Source organism: Amblyomma maculatum, chromosome 1 (assembly GCF_055883805.1).
Source record: "Amblyomma maculatum isolate TAMU_Amacu chromosome 1, ASM5588380v1, whole genome shotgun sequence".
NCBI classification, from domain to species: Eukaryota; Metazoa; Arthropoda; class Arachnida; order Ixodida; family Ixodidae; genus Amblyomma; species Amblyomma maculatum.
In genome coordinates, this window is record NC_139344.1 from 330,101,707 (window position 1) to 330,122,862 (window position 21,156).

Here is a 21,156-nt window from a genome sequence, read left to right on the forward strand (position 1 = left end):
GAAATAAAATGCATAAAAATTTCAGCCAAGTTGATTTCTTGTATTGAGGATGTGCTTAAAATTAAGTACCGAGAAAGAAATGCGAAGAGGAACTTTAAAAAGTTTATTGGTTCTGCAAGCATGTTTCTGGCCCTCATAGCTCTCTGTTGCGAACGGATTTAGGTTTTGAATTAAGGGCTATATTGAGTGGTACAGGAAAACTTTACCGCCAGTTGGAAATAGTGATTTGCTAACGCTAGAGAGTCTAATTCAATAAGTAATGTCCCCAGCACAGTAGACTGACACTCCCGAAATACTTCCCTGGGCTGCTTATGGTGGATGTGCTGATCAAAAGGGCCAGGTGAAATCGAACGCTTGTAATCCTGATGGTAATTGGTGCTGCGACCGGTCGGTGTTCTGGTCTGACAAGAGTAAACTTCCCTTTGAGTGCAAGGGAGGAGTTTATTCATGTCAACTTAGTAAACATCCAGAGAAAACTTTGTGTATCACATACAACCTTTCAAATAATCCGTAACTTGATGTTCCACAGTGCAACAAAAAAAAAAAAAAAAGGAGGGGGGAGGGGGGCAAGACACGAGCGCTCATGTCTTGTCCACCTGTTTCTTGCGCTATGGAACATCAAGTTAATTACCCACTCAGCCGAACTCCTAGGCTTTTAATTAGATCGTAACCTAGTTATAGCAGTCTTGGTTCTAAGGAAACAAACCTCAGGCGCAATTTCCACTTTCTTTCAAGTACAGTAATTAAATTAACCTCATTCGCCTCCCTTAGTGCTGCTCTTGCGTAATTCCAAAGCAAACCCTTTGAGTTCTTTAATTCTCTCGGTCATCTTTTTGTGGCCCTTCAGCAGTGGCTAGGCAAGAAAGGGAAGGAGACATACCTTTATCTCCTTGCTGTGCCGAACGCGTTGTTCGTTGCTCGAGTTAGGTGTGCGGAAAGGTAACGGGTGACAGTAGAAGAGAGGGTTCGGGGTCGCTTGAATTAAAGTAACCCACTCCCCCAAGTAAGAGACAGGAGGTGTGCAGGATGGATCAAGGAACCAACGAGAGTTAATTACATTCTAGCAGAAATCAAGAAGACGAAATGGGCATGTGCAGGCCACGCAATGCGAAGGCTGACTCCAATAGCGCGGCGGCAGAGGCGGACCGCGGACGGGGGACTGGATCCCAAGGGAAGGCAAGCATACCAGGGGTGGTAGAAAGTTAGGTGGGCGGATGAGATTAGGAAGTCTTCGAGGATTAGGTGGCCATAGGTGGACCAGGACCGGGTTAATTGAAACACTATGGGAGAGGCCTCTTTTCTGCAGTGTGTGGAGTCAAACTTGTGTCATATTTTTTGTATACTTCGATTATATGCATTGTTATTTTTTCTGCCTCTACTTTTGAATGCCCTTCCTGTTACGATCTCTGATGGGAATGACAGTATCGAATAAATAAATAAATAAACTGGTGATGATAATAATGATAATGGGTCCCCAAGTCACTGGCAAAAGCCTTCCCTTTACTGTACAGCCTCGGCAGCAGAGCCAAAGAAAGTTGAGAGTGAGTGTTGTCCTTCATTTCTCAGAAAACAATACATGTTTCATAATAATTAATCCTTGGAGCACCCACACCTCTGTATCCTTCTTCACACTTTATTGTGACTGCATTTGTTTTCATGCAGCCTGATTCTCATGAATAAATTAGGCTCCAATGAAATATTCGTCGGCATTCAGTTTTTCTTGGAGAAAGAAGCAAACAACAAGCCTCTAATAAAAACAAAAATGCTTTAACAGAGGTTTGTAAATTACCTACAATTCCAAGAGATTGAAAATGGTGACTTTGATAAAACGTATCTCGACGGAAAATTTGCGTTTGAAATGAATGCCCTCTCTAATATCCGATATATGCTGGGCGGTTGGCCAGCTGTTAACGAAATAGATTTTCTCCTCGGTGCATGCCAGACAACATGCTTTGTAAAATCCTAAACGTTCTCTTATTTGTTTATTGAAATTTTCTGCTTTCAGCCTCAGTTATGGAATTCACGTACCGAAAAAGAAAAGGTTGGCATTAAGACCGAAATGTGTCAGCCACTAAGTACAGCACTACCCCACACTAATATCGTAGCTTCCGCAAACATTTTGTGTTTGAACACACCAAGTGATAGTAAATTGTCACCGTAGGAGGCTTTCTTCTTATTTTTTTTTTTGGCATCTTGCTATAACATCACGTTTTGGAATCATCCTAAAAACAAGGTGTCGAACCTCAACGTTTTTATCGTGTGGCTGGGGTCCACGCTTTTCGGGTTCAGTTCCGGGTTCGCTTTAGGGTGACGTTCCGTTCCGGTTCGAACTGTTTTGAACCTTTGATCATTTGGAACCGATTCAACCGGTTCCAGCAGACCACAACAAACATAATTTGAAATCGAGATGAATTTCCAATCAATTCTTTCGATTCTGGCTCAATGACGTGTATGGAAACAGAAAAAAAAAAATCTTTCTAGTTCAAGATATTTTGACTTGACCGACTTGCAGGTATTTTGCAATGACAAAAGGTATAATAACTTACGATAAGAGTCGCCGATAAAAATTTGCTAAAATTGTTGGCTTAATAGTATATTGCGCGTATAAATGTTGAAGACAAAATTATAGGATGGAAGTTCGTTTTTTTTTTTTTTTTTTGCGATTGGGCACACTAATTCTACATTTTATGAAAGACCGTCGAGTGTGTAGTAGTCCTTCGTAATGACACATTATGCGTGAGTACGTTTAACTGGAACGCGACCATCGCAAGCCTGACTACACCTACCATGAGTCAACGCGCTCTCCTGTATCCCTGCAATTATCCCAGTCTTGAGCAAGCAGCAGCCATGTAATCCGCGCAGACTTTCTATTATTGCGAGGACGTTTTTGCAGGCTTGTTGATGCATTGACTGAAATTGGTTTACAGCGCAGACATAGGAACGAAGTGACAGGACAAAGTGCTAAGAACACAGGTTTTTATTGACCGATCAGTCGCCTGTATACTGCAGCTGCTCATATCATCAAAACAGCATGGCAGGAAAACGCAGGAAAAAATCAGAACTGATACCTTGTCATCACACGAAGTGTGATGACAATGTACAAGATGTACTAGTTTTATTATAGCACGAGGTACTACAGCTTCTTTTTATAGCAAAATGGAGGGGTGGCTGATACACGAGCTACCAGTCTTAGCAATCTCATCAGCTTCGATCATTTCGTTTCCTAGTTGCGTCGTGAACCTGCGCAGCACCACTGAATTATCTAGATTACAGGGGTATAATTACGACATTTTTTAAATTGTTTGTTACATCTCCTGCGTGCTTCCTTATCCCCTCGTTAAGGCACCTCGTAGTTTGGCCATTACACTACTTACCACGAGTCAGATTAGTCAGCAATTTCTCAATTTTGCTATAAAAGAAATATAAAACTGGAATATCTCGCGCTGTAATAGAACTACTTATGCGCTTTCACTTCGTGAGATGAGGATATTTGAGCTGTTTTTATTTCTTCCTGCGTTTTCCTGCCATTCCGTTTTTATTTATATGAACAGCTGCTGTATATTAACGACTGTTTGGCCAATAAAAAACTGAGTTGTTAGTTAACGCTCTGTCCAGTGACTTCGTTCCTTCCTATGTTTGTTAGTCTGTGCTGTAAACCTATTCCTATTCTCAACCGTTCACCTTGTTTTTGACATGCCCTGTTACGATTGCGATCTCGCGGAATCCAGTCAGTTATCCTTAGGGACCATCTGCTATCCTGCATTCGAATTTCGTTCCCTGCCCATAACAATATCTTCTTGAATTCGATTAGAATGTCAATAATATTATTTGGCTGTCGAAGCCATTGTGCAGGCTAATGGTCTCCTAATGATCGGCTTATTATGTTCGATTTCATAGCTCACAACGCTGTTCTGGATATAAGCTGAATTCTTTTCGTTAGTCTCCCTGTTCCTATGCCATAGATACAGCTGCTATACATTTCTCGTTTCAGTGATACCGATAAACGGGTATTAATAATCTGAGAATTCATGTCAAATGCGCTCTGTCATATCCTTATTTTTCTGGTTATTTCAGTATCGTGGTCAGGATCTGCGGTCATGCCTTAATTAGACGTATTCACTGCCTTTACCAGCGCCTTGTTCACAATAGTAAGCTGCTAATTTTTGCCGAAGCTGTTTAACACTTAGTTTTCTGCGTGATAATTTTTCTACTCACTGCCCTGCTTTGCTTGTCTGGGACACTTAATCGCAGCACTAGGCGACGAATCGATGAGAACAGAGGCGGTTGTACAGTATTCATTTCTCTGCATGCTGATTCCTACTGCTGTCCTTTATGTGTCTAGGAAATCGCTCATAATTTTCAATTTATCTCACAGTTAATTAAATAATGCATATGTTTAACGTACTGAAAAAAGCGCACTGTAAAGCTATTAATGCTTTAAGGCAGCAATAAAGTGCAAGCAAAAAAGCGTGCTAAAAGGCAGACACGATCTGTCCAGTGGCGTTCACTGTTTTCTTACAGGAGGTTCTGAAAGACGTAGCTCAGAACCCTTATAAGCAACATCTGCTGAGCCTGTCTGAAATAAAAGTCCAAGGTCATAGCTCGTTTGCAACAGCGGAGTAGAGACGGCAGCAAAGGCGAACAATTCAACTCTTCGAGTCATTTTTTTTAAACATGTACTTTACTTGCGTTACTTTTCACACTTCCTTCCGGTTAGGCTAATCGAACTTGGGGCAAGTTTTCACAATATTTTATTTGGTAATTGGGAAAGTTTATTTGCAGTTTTGGTTTTGTTTGATTTGTGGCGTTTAACGTCCCAAAGCGACCAAGGCTGTGAGATATGCCGTAGTGGAGTGCTCCAGAAATTTCGACCACCTTGAGTTCTTCAATGTGCTCTGAAATCGCGCAGCACACGGGTGCCTTGCTTTTCGCCTCCATCGAAAAGCGACCGCCGAGGCCGGGATTATAAAGCGAGATTAGGGGTTATAACATGGTGTGGAACTGGTACAGCGCCTAAGTGCCCGAAATCGGACCTGAACCCGTATTTTTGCTCACAATCAAAACCGAACCGAACGCATGCATTTTTGCTGCATGCGAAACTAGATACCTAACTAGAACCGGAGCAATTGACACAAATTATTTGGAAGCAGTTAAGGATAGGTTTCAGCCGCTCTTTGTGACACCCTCAAATAATTTATAATAGCTTTTTTAGACCAAATAAAGGGCCTTACAGCACAGCCCTAGCCAGAGAAAGATGAGCTTTTCCTTTCTTTTAAATAGCAAAACTACGAGAAAGCTCTGGCGCTTTGCTGCTGCGAAGCAAACTATATGCTTCCATAATTGTTATTTGCTAATCCAGAACTTTTCATAGCTGGTCAAATAGAAACATTGACTTTAATAGGCTCCGCTTTTCACCCGTTTCCTGCAAATGTTTTCTAATTACTAAAACTAATTGCATTCAAAGCGTCGCATGCTAGCAGCTCTCCTGTGCTACGCATATGTAACACAACGTGCTACGCATATGTAACAGTCAAGTGAAACGATCAGGGCACATTGTGGAATATTTGTTTTCAAATTCATTCATTTTGACTGACTGTACCGAATGATACGCTTGATATCATGATCACTTTTGACGAAGGATGCCAATTGGTTCTTGAAGCACATTATCTCCGCGCATATCTCTGGTGTCTGCAAACATACGAGGTTTCTTGTCCTTTATCAACTTCCTTGTCATATTTTACGTTGCACACTTTTTGCACACAGTTAACAAGGCAGTGTCCTTAGATAATCGTAGATTATTGAGATATTCCCCACTAATCTTGATACTTATACACCGCCTGTGATCCTAGTTATTATTTCCGTGCTGATACGGGTCTGCCTTGGAGAAGCTGCGTTTTAAATGAACGCTTTTCTATAAGCACAGTGGTTAGTTCTAAGTGACCTTCTCCGCTCTGCACCCAAGGTATGTGCTTCGTAATGTTCTGCATATGTATCTTTGTATTCCAATTACCTCCTTCTAGCCTCAGAGGTGTGTGCCTTTATTTTTTTATAGAGGTTACTGAATATTTTTTTGTCTACTGGCATATTAGAAAAGGCAAGCATTTCGCAGAAATATAGCATGGATGTGCAGAAACTACGTTCTGAAATGCGATTGGGTTTTTTCCCTGTATGAAGTTCGGAACCAACATAGAGTGCACTGCTTACAGGTTACTCTTCAATTCTCTATTTGCTTCGTGTTGCCTTATAATACAATCCTCGCGTTTCACTTACCGCACTTCTTGCTCCTTTTCTCCCTGTCTTCGTCTGGCCTCTTTTGGAAGTAGTTCTTGAAAAACTCCCGCACATGTTCGTCTCCTGAACAAGAACAACAACAACAACAAAAAAGAAAAAAAAAACGGTTTGAGTACCATGAAAGCACAAAACGTATTACTGCTACTTTCAGTTAGAGTTCCTGCCGCTATCCTTGATTATTGAACGAACGCTATCATTTTTATAAATTGTATTGAAAATGGAAGCTTTTTTATGGCATACGCTGTAATTTACCTGTAATACTGAAACAAAACGAAAATTCAGAGTGCACCCGCTAATTGTGAGCAGTCACCAAAAAGTCACACGGTGCTCCTTTTCTAATCGAACGCCTAGAAAAACTGGCGACGAGAATTGGCCCATGTTTGTGTATTTATGTAGGTTGCGCCAATGGTTTCGCAAGAATAGAACGTTTGCACTCACCGCAGCTGAGTTCGTCTGAACTGTCAGGGCAGTCTGCTCGGCCGTCGCATATGAACTGCCTCCGAACGCAGTCCTTGCCTGTCTTGCACGGAAAGGATCCTTCAGGGCAAGATGTCTCAGAAGCCCCGGCTAAAGCCGACCTGCCAAGCCCTGCATATCGGAAAAAGAAAAACAATGACAATGAGAAGAATTTCTGAGGGATATATTTCCTCAGTACAATTCAGTTTTTCGTATGCTCTTTCAAAAAAAAAAAAAAAAAAAAGTGAACAAATGCAACAGGCTACGCGTAAATAGGAAGAAAACTCTTGTCCAGCCTCTCCTATCGTCTCTCGTTTTCTGCTCGATTTTTCTTGTGTTGTCACTAACCTGTCCATATTTCAGTAATTCATCATTCCTTTGCCCTGCAAAACAACGCCATGTGGGGGCAAGGAAGCAGTAAGTTTTTCTGAAGTGTCAGGTATTAAGGAAGATCAAAAAACAGCGCGGCTACTTGGGACAAACAGAGAAGGGAGAATAACGGACAAGCGCTGACTAACAACTGAAGTTTATTCGAAAAAAGCACAGGTAATATACACTTTTTTTCTTCATGAACCAGGACGCATGCGCTCCCAAACAAGCATCAGTCTAATCATGGGAATCCAAATATACAATCTCAGTGTCATGCAGAAGCACCGATGGCGTGCTCACGCAACTATCCCCTTTTTTATGGATGTGATAGGCTTCCGATAACTCCCTGGTTAGTTGATCCTTATGCCTGTAGATTACATTAGTGTTGTTAAAAAGAATGGTAGATTACATTAGTGTTGTTAATGGGGCAGGTTGGTGAAATTTTGAGGGTCTTTGATAGTTGCGGGCAGGGTTTGAAGTTTACTTTTGAGGTACCGAGCGCCAAGGAGTTGCAATTTTTAGATTTAAGGTTAGTATTAAAGTTAGATCATGTATGCTGGGCTTTCCGGCAGCGTTCGGAGAAGCCGTTACTTAGTTACAAATCAGCCCACTCAAAATTGGTAAAATGTGGTATAGCTGTCGCGTGCTTGGGGTCTGCCCTTTCAAAATCGTGTGAGCATGAAATGATTAGTAGTTTTGGACAGCAGATTGACAGATTAAGATTGGCGGCATATCCGGATCAGGTAATCTCACTTGCCTGTAAAAAAATTTTAAGAAAACTAAAGTCGGTAGATAGATCTCAACCACAGGAGCAGGGCAGTAGAAAGAAGTACGCAGTCATCCCGTACGTACACCGGTTGTCGCATAGGTTAAGGAACATAGGATCAAGATATGGTGTTGATGTAGTATTTTCAGCCCCCAAAAAACTTGCTAAGATATGTGCCATAGTGGACAGAAGAATGAAGAATCAACAAAAAAGCGAGAGGAGGTCGTGTAAAATAAATCACCAGGTTAAGTTCGTACCATGTGCTGAAGGCGTGGTGTATGACATAGAATTTTCTTGCGGAAGGAGGTATATAGGCCAAACAGGTAAATGTATCAACACCCGGCTACGCCAACATAAGGCATCTTTGAAAAATGCCCCATCTTCGAACCTTGCCCTGCACTACAGGGACTGCCCTTTAAATAATGATCAGAGATATCCTGATAAAAAACTATGCACACCTCTTTTTAACAACACTAATGTAATCTACAGGCATAAGGATCAACTAACCAGGGAGTTATCGGAAGCCTATCACATCCATAAAAAAGGGGATAGTTGCGTGAGCACGCCATCGGTGCTTCTGCATGACACTGAGATTGTATATTTGGATTCCCATGATTAGACTGATGCTTGTTTGGGAGCGCATGCGTCCTGGTTCATGAAGAAAAAAAGTGTATATTACCTGTGCTTTTTTCGAATAAACTTCAGTTGTTAGTCAGCGCTTGTCCGTTATTCTCCCTTCTCTGTTTGTCCCAAGTAGCCGCGCTGTTTTTTGATCTTGCAATGCACCAACTAGCTCAGATTTCCGTTCTTCTGCAGTATTAAGGAAACATCACATGAGCGCTCCTAATGTGTTAGGATATGCAAACGAGATTTCTGTGTCTGACAATGAATCTTCTTTTGAGAGGTCCATCGAAACTATTCCCCCCTTTTTATTATTTTGTTTTATACTGAAAAAATTCGCAAAGAGCCTGTACTACTGGGAATTATTTTAAGCGGGCGAAAACTAATCTGTATGAATGCGTTATTTTCCTGACGTTCATCGCCAATGCGGCTGCAATATTTTATGAAGAGGTTCTAAGACTAAATTTGAATATTGATGAGAATTAATTTAGTAAAAGATCGGAGAGTACAAAGAATAAGAAACATGCATTGAGGTGCTATATTACAGCAAGAAGCAAGAAATAAGTTTGAAGATATAAAGTTAACTTATTAACTGCTTTATATTCTTGATCAGCACGCCGATGCCGGAGCAATGTCCGGTACAATAACGAATAAAGCTTGCAAGAACTGCCCGTGGAAAGAAAAGAAGTGGTGATATATAAATTGCCCTTGATTACATAAGATTTTCTTTCAAATGAAGATAAGATGTCGTAGCTCATTCCATGTGAATGGGATATAGAGTAAGGTGTTCAGGAGCGCCTTCCACACATGATTAACTGCTTTTAAGCACGACATCTGCAGCATTGCACATGAAACGGAGAGAATTTGCTTGCGCTTCTTTAATGAATTCTAGCCTTTAAGATGTGGAGAAAATGAAGGAAGAAGGCGACAGGTTTTTTTACTTCATGCAGCCTTCTCCTTCAGTGTTTTTTGTGAGCGACCCATTTATCTTTAGGATTGAAATCATCCACTCAAGAGAATGGGTGGCTCGACGAATGCCACAGGTTTGGTGAGTGTGGTGTCATTTTGGGCATAGCTAGTCACAAAATCTTATCTGAAAGGTTGTTAGAACTTGACATGTTTAGTGTTAATACGTTTAGATTCTCCATTTCCGAAGGTCAATGATAGCCTTTCGAGTGCATCTTTCAACGTGACAGCGCCATAACCTTTTTATTCGGCTGCTGAAAGGTGGAGGTGGATGGTGAGTAGGTGGGTAAAGGACAGCTGTGTGAAGGTTAATGATGGGTGGGCTATCTGTAGGATAGATGTGGGCGCTGGTTAGTGAAGAGATAAGGAGGTGTTGGAGAGACAAAGTGCGGAGATTAACCGAATAAGTGGTGTACCGCGCACGCAGTGCGAACAACAGGTCGCGCAGACCGTAAATATTCAAGCATTCAGTCTTTTTATCAAGTTATGAAATGCCAACGTGTGTGTACCTCTTAGGTAGCAAGTGAACTCGAAGCCAGGGTCAAAAATCCCGCGTTTTGTGCGGTACTAATGGATGCAATTTATATACCCTTGTGCGCCCTAAAGTGACAAGCGCGTTGATGGATGAAAGGGTGTCAACCAATTCGAAGAGAAAATTGCAAAGCAAGCCTAGAAGACGGCGTTTCTGTCCAATTCAGCGTGGTCGAATTGACCAAGCTGAATAGAGACAGGTAAGAGTGTCCGTGTCGGCACTTGTAAAAAAGCTTCCCTCGTTTTTGTTTTTACCTTACCTGATGGGAAATCATGCCGGTTCCTATTAGTACTGATACCGTGGAAATGCGCAATGCATAAAAATTCGCGCAATCATTATCTACAGCGCTCTAAAATATTTATTTAATTCTCAAATGCTAACACCACTTCATCAAAAGATAAATGAAGTTCAGCAGATATGCTTCTTTTCATTATTAACATTACGCACGGCACTCTGTTCCGGAGCACAAAAGAGCATAGCACATGTATTAAAAATACGTCGTCCGGGTGATTAGAAGGATAATATATATTACTCCAGTAGGCACTGAAGCGGGAAGCGCATCACTCTGTTAAAATATCGACAGAATAAAAAGCTCCTCACTTCTCATACTTTACCGAAGAAACTACGTCTATTATATAGTCGTTTTGTCATCATATCCTACTTCATTGGCTTTCACTGAAAAGCACAAAGTAATGCTTCTTGGCAGAGATTTCTTCTCCTAACGAGGCGGAAAAATAAGAAAGGTCACACATCCCTTTTATGAAATTCTATTTTTTGCCTGCAGAGAGTGGCACTTCTTTATCTACAGCGCAGTTCCCACTCCAATTATGTTGTGTCCTCCTCCTCCTCCTTCTTATCTTTATTCGCAGGTTTGTAGGAAAACATGACGACGAATCTTTACATCTCTTTTTTTTTTAATAAAAGATATTTAATGCCTCAGGGAATCAGAGGGGCATGTAATGAACTATGAAGAAATTATTAAATATTTCTTCCCTTGAATATACATTTCCGCTCGGGTGGTCCTTCAATCTGGCCTTAATAATGGCTTGGAGGTGCTTCTTTTTAACCTTTTTTTTATTGCATAGAGAAATATTTAAGAGTCACCGCCGCAGGCGTCATAGAAGCATTAAGGACAGATTTATTCAGTTGATTTCACACAGTAAAATTAAATCGTATTGCTTCTTCTTTTCTACTTCGCACTCATTCAGCCCCCAAAATAACGCATTTATATCTGAAAAGTTAAAAATGGCGTTTGTATTTCTGCAATTGATTCACACTCGTTGCGTTCGATGATGTCAATACACATACGAATTGCATGATTCTGTCAGGGAGCACATGCTGGTAGAGCTAAGCTCTTAAATTTCACTTATAAAAACGAAAAAGAAGGATTTGACGTTGCTGTTTGCTTACGAAATTACCAACAAAACGATAATTATATAGTAACAAGGTAATGAATTATTATAGACCAAGCTCAGTTTCACACCGCGGTCCTTTTAATTAGGGAAGTGAGTGCCTTATTTCTTACGGTCCACGCTAGAATATGGCACCGAACAAAAGAAACATGCATTGCTCTGAATCAAACGCTTCGAGTGGTTTCAGGCTTATCACACGTTCTGACCGATTTTCAACCTAAAGAAGGAGCATTTGAAAAGGGCTTTTAAACTTTCTTGGAGCTTCTAGTTCTTCATACCAGGCTTCTGGTAAAAGCGCGCAACACATTTTCACAGACAAAAAATGGCACGATACACAGCCCTAGCAAATTTTCTCCATTTCAGAGCACCCTTAATTAGCGACAGCAAAGCGAAAAATTGTGCGAGCGCACCTTCTAAAACCTCTTTTTCGCTACTTGCTGTAGACATCTGGCTTGCAATAAAAAGAAATTATAATTAAACCGAGCTATAACCGTCTGCAGAGCCCAGTGACGCCGGCTTGAGTGATGTGAAGTGCAAAAGGCACCACTGTGCTGTGTGCTGTAAGAGCACGCTACCATATAGTCTCAAGTGGTTTCAATTAATGCAGAACCACCCGCTACGGTGCTTCAATGTCCTGGAGCAGCTTCAAGATGACAAACCCCACATACGGCATGCCGCACTAAAACCCAAGGGAAAAAATTGTCCGATGTAGATGGTTTCATAATTAATTTGCACGGTGGCATTCTTCCTTCGATGTAATTCTTCATACTATGTTTTGCTCCTCCTGCAGTGCCTACAAGCTGCACCCTACTTTTTCTTTCATGATAATTCTTAACGCGTTATATGAGCGGTTTATTCTAACCAAAAAATTAAGACTCTACGTTTCACAAGCCCATGCATTGCGATGCCATTAGGGCAGATGTTACTCTTAACAATGCATGATTTCCGGAAGGTCATACTTTAATAAAATGCTGCATCTCGATCATAGGTTTTGATATGTATTATGATCGTCGTCAATATAAAAGGTTCCAGTGTAGCACCGGCAGGAAGGCACAAACGCACGCAGTTGCTTCATCGTGATCGCATTTATAGAAAGATGGCATTTTTTATGGCAATGGTGTGGTGCAGCTTTTGGTAAAAACAATCGTGCTACTCCTGCCACTATACGAAAGGAATGAATAAAAAAACAAAAACAAATAACAGCAAAACTATTACAGCCATATCTTTATGATAGCTTTTGTAACACAATTAAGCTCTATGCTAATAAATGTGACAATAGTTTGAAACAGGCTCGAAAAGTGCAACTTGAACCTAGGTGATTAAAGATGACCTTTTTGACAGGTTAAATAAAGTCTCACAAGCCGGGGAGACATAAATAGGGACAAAGCTCCCCGGAATGAATGACTTATTTCAGGCCACAAGACAGCGCATAGAACATCGCAAATGCATTCATGAACCTGTGCTCGGTCCAATACTTTAAATTGCAGGCCCGTCCTATCCTACTTTCAATCTCAGATATTACCATGTATCTTTCTAGTGTCCGCCCGCATAATCCTGATAACCCTCCTGCTTGCTTTAAGCCTTAATTTCTTTGTTGTACAAATTTTTCTATCGTGTTTCTGGGCGCTTCCGCTGGTTCCACCGGGAAATGAAAGTCACGGGGTCTCTTTCTCTTTGAGAATTCGTCCAGCGTAAGCGGATTCTTTTGAAACCGGAGAGATTTGTTCGGATTGGTTCACCTACAAAGGAAGCTGCACTACTCTCTAGGGTCGATATGGAACTTCTCTTCGGACTATAGTACCTTGGATGGCGCCCAGCAAGGCGCTAGAGCCTTCCTTGATACCAGACTCATTACTGAAATGAGGAAAAAAGCGAATAAGCAGAAAACATGATCCGTATAAGGCCCGTTTCATTTCTCTTCGATATGAAGCCTCGTTATATGCATGTCCTGCTGGAAAATAAGGCGTTTTGCAGCGTCATCTTTGAACAAAAAAAAAAAAGCATAAATATTTTGGTGTAGTGTTTAACCGCATTTTATCTGTTTTGCTGGGGCTGCGATAGCTGCCTGCTTTAAACCTCTCTAAATGCATGTTTAGTACGCGAAAATAGGGTGAGATTGTCGCTTACCTAAATAATCAATGCTATTGGAGTAATTTTGCAGCTGCCGATTTCACACTGCTCTTTCTCGCGCCCACTCATTATTCAGATGTGCGTGTGAGGAGGAAACACTTGTTTTGTTCCTCGCAGCTTTCGCTGCAGAATCCATTACAGTGATGACATATTCTAGTTCCAGTGCCATTTCTTTTCCCGTTCTGATTCTATTGTAACTGGCTTACTATTCTTATTATATTTGTATTCAAACTACTCTTGACTTTTTTTATGAGCCACACTTCGACTAGCTTTTACCTCTACTTCCCCACTTTTCATTTGAATAGGGGGATTTTCTCCCTCCATAAGACACATGCCATGGTTATCGGGAGATGAAAGAGGAATCCCCGTGGAAGCCACCTTCCGTCTTCCGTAGTTGGCAAGTGGATGCTTCCCATTCTATATAGGCCCAGTCTCCCCGTAGACTAGGGGAGAGTGGAATTCTATTTCGCCAATTGGCAATCATGGCAGGTGGAAGGGGGTAGAGAGAGAGAGAGAGAGAGAGTTGTGTGGTTCGGCAGGAGGTGGATTCACACCGACTTGAACGCCGGACAGCTCACCCCCTCAATGCAATTCCTAATGCTATCCAATTAAAAAAAAAAAAAACATGGCCCAGAAGATCTTGCTCCCAACGAAAAAATCACTGCAAGCAAGCGCATCTTATTGAACAGAGGTTTTGCTACGTTAGTTTTGCTTTGACTCAACCGACATATTGAATCATCACGCGCTGAAAGGCCACAGATTACGAAACATGAGGGCGCGGTTTCGTGTACATGCGCCCTTTAGATGCAAGTGCCATTGGCTGTGAACATTGAAGTGACCCTGAAAACCCAAAAATGAAAATGAACCACCAATAAGTTTGGAGTTTTCTTGATCGCCTTTCCGAGTAACTCGCTGGTTTCTTTATACACAACACCTAGAAATAAGGGAGATTCTCCTTCATAGTGTTTCGACATAAAATTATGCTTTACTATATGGTAGGCTTCAGCGGTGCGAGACTCGTAACAGTCTTTCATCATGTTAGAATGCGGAGTGTTTCTATTTAGGACGCTTATGAATCATTAGTAGAAGCCAGACGAGTTTAATCGGTGCCTTATTTGGAAAAAGTGATGTATTGGCTTTTTTTCGCACGTAGGCGTAACAGTGTGTGCTCATTATGACTTTATGAAATTTAAGCTCTATAGAACCTTTAAAAGTTTTATAAGCACGCTTTCATGCTGACGTCCCGCCTTGCGTCCGTACTTGGGGGCTATCTAGCGCTTTCCTTAAAGTCTCTCCAACTAAATTTTATTCTTAACGAATAAAACAAAAACGTTCGGTTGATAAGGCAGATACCATAGGTTAGTCCAGTGGGCACCGAAGGAAAGACCGCATCACTGCGTCAAAAAAGGAAAGCCGCTTCATCTTTGATAGTTTGCCAGCGAGATTAAGAAGTATATTTTATGCCGCTTGAGAAGTATTCGTATTTCTTTTTTCTCTCCTGAGCCACCATAGCTTGTGTGCATGACACGCTCACTGACGTTTAGTTTCAATAAGCAGTTTGTGCGCAGAATTATCGATACTGTAAGAAATAAAACCCGGAACTGCAGCATGACCATTGAACACAGCACGCACGCAGCTTCACTGGGTGCGTCAGTTTTATTTATTGTGTGTTGTTTGAATGAGATCTCATATTTCACAATTTGTCGCTTGTCATGACTGGTTTTTTTTTTCTTTTTTGCAACCGTACCGAGCTCATTCAATAACTTCAGAGCTGAGGACATGGTACAGTGATCAGATAATTATATTTAGCCGGTTCTAGTATGGAACATGCGAAACAGAGGAAGATGTTCCGTACAGTCAGTTACGTTATAAGGGATTTGGGGGGAAATAGCCTTCCTAATGCGTACCAACTTTTCTTTAGCTCCGATAGCGTGATTCGTAGCATAAATTGCTTATTTGGAAATTTATGCACAGGTTGGGATTCCTGAAGGAAATCTAACAAGAGCCGGTGATGATGTTCCGATGTCCGCTCGTCTAAACCCGGCAGTCAATGGACAGGCGATCCGCGTCCGAGTGAGTGTTTACGCCGGAGCCAGTGTAGAGAGATGCCAGTCCCCATCTGCTCATATCAAAGTTGAGCCCTTGTATATAGAGTTTATGACGCAGGAAATTACGCTCGCCAGATTTTATTTTGTTTTTGTTTTCATTTTTTATTAAAATAGTTTGAACTGTTTCCTTTCGTGGCGATGAAATTAGAGGCAAAGCTGGGTGGGAAAGATTAACGTTTAGGGCTCATTAAAAGGCTCGCTCAATTCGGCAGGATAGCGCAGTTTTCATAGCCTCTTGAGAACTCAAGTTGATGTATCGCTCTGCACTAGAAGAAAGTATATTCAGTCACTTGCGCGCGCGTTTTCCGCAAAGTTTACGCTCTGAAGGGCATTGAAGGCAATGAAGGTAACCTGCACACTTACACATGCTCGGTTTTCTTAACCCTTAATCGCAGTTAAAGGAAGCAGCAAAACGTTTTAACCTAGTAATTTTGAGAAGCCTGGACAGCTACATACGTTCGTTTTCTGCACGTGGTCTGTCTTTCTTGAGCATAGAAGAATTAAAAATTTGTATGAATAAAAATGCATGTTTTGAAGCAGCAATTTATTGAGCAGTGTTTACACGCCCAAGAAAGAGCGTTGCCTCAGATACCACTAGTCTTTTCCCAAACCATAGAAGCCATAAATAGCTAAGTGCAACCTTAATGGGATACCGAGCGACCACGTTACAGGTATGAAACTCACTGTTGCGACTTGCTGAAATTGAATCATATTGCAAGATCGAAGATATAGTACTGATCATCTTGCTTTTCGTTGCAATGTCGGTAGAGCATTATTTAAGGAAAACGCTAAAAATACTAAAAGCTTAATGTGTAACAGCCGAACCTGACGAAGAGCACAACCTATACTGCTCGCTGAAAGAGAAAACGTTGCCGTCGATGGTTCCGCTTTGGCCGAGCGACATTTCGTGCAATTTTATAATTTGCAGTCCTTGTCGGCCTTCTTCTGTGTTCTCGCGTGAAGAAACACCGAGCACGTATCTTTCTGGGCGGAGTAATGACCACATTCCGCTTTGTTTACCATCAATTGATTGCGTTCATTCCTTACTCCCATGTTCCTTTCTCTCTATTTCTTTGAACGAGGTGAGAGGTTTCTGCACGATCAACAAAATTATGTGGCCTCTCCTGTGTATGAAGCAAAGGGCTCACAACCCTTTTTTAACATGAATAAACGGCACTTCCTAGATGCCAATTTTTATTCTGATCGGGACTGATTTAGCAGCGAAATTTATGCATTATATTTATTTATTTATTTATTTATTTATTTATTTATTTCATAAATACTGCCGACTGCCCTTTGGCGGTCAAGGCAGGAGTGCACAAAGAAAAAAAGAAAAAAAAATTACAAAGTAGTAACAACCAAATAACAGCAACACAGGGCGATTACAGAACGAGAACAAAATTCAATAAGACCAACGGGAAGCAAAAAAGTACAGGCAAATCATCCGACGTCAAACAGACTAAGTGAACAGAATAAAAACAAGGAAATCGAAATACACTGTGTACTAGACGCGCTACTGCGATACATGAGCCGAAACAGCAGACAAGAAAGATTCTGAAGATACCAGGTTGGTGATATCGCTTGGCAGTCGGTTCCATTCGGAAATGGTGCGTGGAAAGAAGGAACAAGAATATGCTTTTGTTCGGCATCGTGGCATCAAGATAGTCCGTTCGTGTTTGCTACGGGTGGGGCGTGTTGTGTTGTATTGCATGTAACTCTGAAAATTCAGTTTTGTTTTATTATGTATGATATTGAACAACATTTTTAGTCGGTGCTGCTTTCGACGGGATTCAAGCGTGGGAAGCCCAGATCTGTTGAGCAAATCAGATACCGAGACCTGCCGACCATAAGCGTGGTAAATAAACCGGAGCGCTTTCCTCTGGACGCCTTCAAGAATTTTTATATCCGTTTTTGTGTGCGGATCCCATACAGCGTCGGCGTATTCGAGTACTGGACGCACAAGTGATGTGTATGCTGTCAGTTTAGTTTTGCTCGTGCAATGCTTTAGGCGGTGCTTTAAAAACCGAAGTTTTTTGGACGCTGCTGAGACAATGGACTGGATGTGTGCGCTCCAGTTCAGGTTGGATGTCATGGTTACCCCAAGATATTTCACCTGAGTCACTGAGTTGATCGAAAGGCCATTGATTTTGTATGTGCATTGGAGCGGTTGTTTCTTTCGTGTTACTGTCATTTTTCCGCATTTTGAACTGTTTATACCCATTTGCCAAGTACAACACCAGCTAGAAACTGCTGTTAAGTAGTCGGCTAGGAGTGCCTGGTCTTCGACTGATGTGATACTATGGTATATAACACAGTCGTCGGCGAAGAACCGACAGCGTATGCGTGAGTTGAAGGACAGGTCGTTCAAATAAATAAGGAAGAGAAGCGGCCCAAGGACTGAGCCCTGGGGAACTCCTGAAAGTACTGGCTTTTTTGTGGAATGAGATTCAGATATCTGAACAAACTGATGCCGCTGTGTAAGGTAGGAATCTAACCATTGTACTACTTGCCGATTATTTAACCACCACCTTATTTTTAACAAAAGATTGCCATGCGAAACCATGCGAAATTGACGGTGGAAAACGCTTGTTTACCTGTCTGAGCTGTGTGGAGGACTACAAATTTTTAAATGAATACATGGATTAGCAGAAGAATTGCATCACATTTTTTCTTCACATTATCGATGGTCTATAGGTACCAGCGGGGTCAATAAAATCAATTCTTCCGCCTTTAAGATATAGTAATTGCCGACAGCAAAAACTTTAGGGAAAAAATATCGCTCACTCTTGAGACGTCGACAATGAAAGACAGGACGAAAGAGCACTGGGTCGTCTTGTCTTTCATTACATTTCATTACCATGCGTTAGAGAGTGATCAGTCTATTTTAGAACATTCTGTTTAATTAGGAATCTCAAATAATGTGTATTTTAGGTGTTGTAAGTGCTCGTGGATTAAAGTTCGAGTAATTGTTTACCATCCGCTTAACGGCATTTCATGTGCTATAAAATATTTATATCTGCAGAGCGAATTTGAACATAGAGTTGGAGGAAATTTTCTCCCCTTTTTTTCCTCATCGCTTAGGCATTTATCTTACAGAATCATTTTGTATAAAAAATGGAGTGAACGTTAAGATTAGCCCTAGTAGAGACGTTTCTGATTGTAGTTACGTTTTCGTTATCTCTTTATGAAGTAAAATTACACACACACAAGGGTGAGCATGTGTAATGGGCCTCCTGAATTAGTCACTCTAGATACTTAAATTCGCTTTACGCTTGAGTTGCAAGGCATAGCGTGTTTTTTAAGCCCAAAGAACAATCAGGATCCTGCCGTCTTCATTCGTCCTCGGCGCACGCAGGGCTTAGGTTACTCGTCCCTGTAGATTAGTACGGGTTCAAAATTTCTCTCTACAGGCGCATCGTTCTGTGAAAGGAGACGATGAAAACAGAGGTCATGTTTAACTCTACACATTTGGGGTTCGAATAGAGGCAGCGCCATCTTGCTGATAGACAAGTCGCAAATCACGAGTTTCAAGCAACCGCCGACCACTAACACCTTACGTTTTTTTTTTTTTAAGCGTCGGCCATGTCTGTGACATCCAGGCACATTACTATCGTACCACCTTCCTACGTACCTTGGTAATTTAGACCCCCTCCCGCCTTTTCTTCTTCACGTGCACGGAAACTCTCACACAACCAATAAAAGTTACACAGCTGCTGATAGCACATCTGCCCCTATTCTACTCAGCTCTTCGAGTGGTCCTCAAACAGCCGTAACTATGAAATGATTATTGTATGAATACGACAACAATGATTGATTCATTCTCGTCGTGCGGTAATTAAGTTGAGTGGTTTTATTCAAATTAATTGATATGTTAGTCACTATTTTTGAATGAATTGAACAACCTGTCGTTATATTTGAGCCTCCATAAAGACGTCATATCGTTAGGCTTACAAGACTACAAAAGCATTTCATTTAGTTACGTGCATATTATCGATTAGCACAAACGTATGAAAACATTTGCCCATTTTTCTCTGCTCATTTTTTCATACTGCTGCGCATTTATTCTAGGCTCCATCCTCGATTTGATTATGTCTTGCGCTAAAGAGTGCTGCAACAGTTTGTTAAATACAAGGCAAAATGAAGAGATCATATTTGCGCGAGGCGTCTATACAAGCGAGAACGTAGGCAAGCTCTGTACGAGTTACAGTGTTTGTTTTTCAGTGCCGAGCGTAGTTCATGGAGACATTAGAACGCAACGATACTCTCATATATATAACACCGTTCAATGATCATGAAAACTTTGAAACGCAATAATCTTTCCAAACTGTACAAATTATCAGGTGCTGTAATGTGAAGAGAGGGAGCGCCGGCGAGTTAATCAATTTTCAGGTTTTAGCAATTAAGGACAGCTAATTAACTTCGACTAATTAACTCAGTGTAAATACAGAGTCGTTTTGCATTTCGGGTCTACTAAAATGAGCCGACAGATTTTAATATCGAATGAAGTAAGTCATTTCGAGTATGCCAACGCTATTTAGTAAACACCTTGGCGGGGAGAGAGTAGTTACATATTAAACCTACACAACGTTAACATTTGGCATCATTTTCATAATTTACGACCAGCGCATTCATCTGCCAAATGTGATGAACAATAAAAGTTTGTGAAATGTCATTTCGTTAAGGCAATACAAAATTATTTATTCAAATACAGCGCGAAGAAAATACGAATTCTAGAAAAAACTGCTGTCTCTGCTATGTAAGGTGCATATGCACTACGTACTTCTGAACGCCGCCATTACATGCTGTGGCCAAACGTATACTTACATTCACAGAATGCCACGAAGAACAGGAGGACTTGAAGATGATGCATTCAAAGAGTCCTTCACCTGGTCTCAATGATTACCTAGGCCGTCTCCAAGAAAACTGCCTGCACAAAAAACACAAAATACCAAAAATTGTTTCGCTCCCATCTTCAATTCATGCACCTGAAAAAATTTCCTCGGGCCTTCTTATAGACCCGTCTTGACCAAAATAGCTAGATGTCATCATTTTTCTCTCCTATGGTGCAGCCCCAACTACTAACCCTTAAATCCATTTATTGTGTGACACATCAGCGTTAAAGGGTCCCTGTGCTAGCTTCTGTCTGCCCTGGCGCACCCAATTGCAGACATGGACAAGCTCGTTGTCATTGGTTATTGCTGTTGTAATCAGTCTGACGACGTGGCACGTGTTTGAACCTCGACCCCGGCCATACTCGAATATTCGATTCCAGCAAGTGATCTCCTTTTTTTTTTCTTACATGCATCATCACTGCATGTAACGTCATGAGCACATCCCAACCCCTCTCAACTAATCAGGATTTTACAATCACTGCACCTCCGTACTTTCCGCCGAACGGCACACTTAACGCTATTGCACCAGAGTAGCAAACATGCTTCCCTAGCGACCGACGTGGAATGGAACTTTTCTGACAGCAGCAATAAGTGCGATCAAGCTTACCATGCA

At 41.4% G+C, this 21,156-nt stretch overlaps 1 protein-coding gene across 1 annotated transcript in view; it reads right to left on the minus strand.

Moving 5' to 3' along the window:
• LOC146207411 (uncharacterized) overlaps positions 1-21,156 on the minus strand; it is a 125,078-nt gene that overhangs the window by 40,390 nt on the left and 63,532 nt on the right. The window contains exons 2-4 of the mRNA XM_084576727.1: positions 13,215-13,267; positions 6,730-6,879; positions 6,271-6,354 (exon numbers count right to left, since the gene is read on the minus strand). Coding sequence (XP_084432853.1) covers positions 6,271-6,354; positions 6,730-6,879; positions 13,215-13,267 — 287 coding nt within the window. The remainder of the gene's footprint in view (positions 1-6,270; positions 6,355-6,729; positions 6,880-13,214; positions 13,268-21,156) is intronic.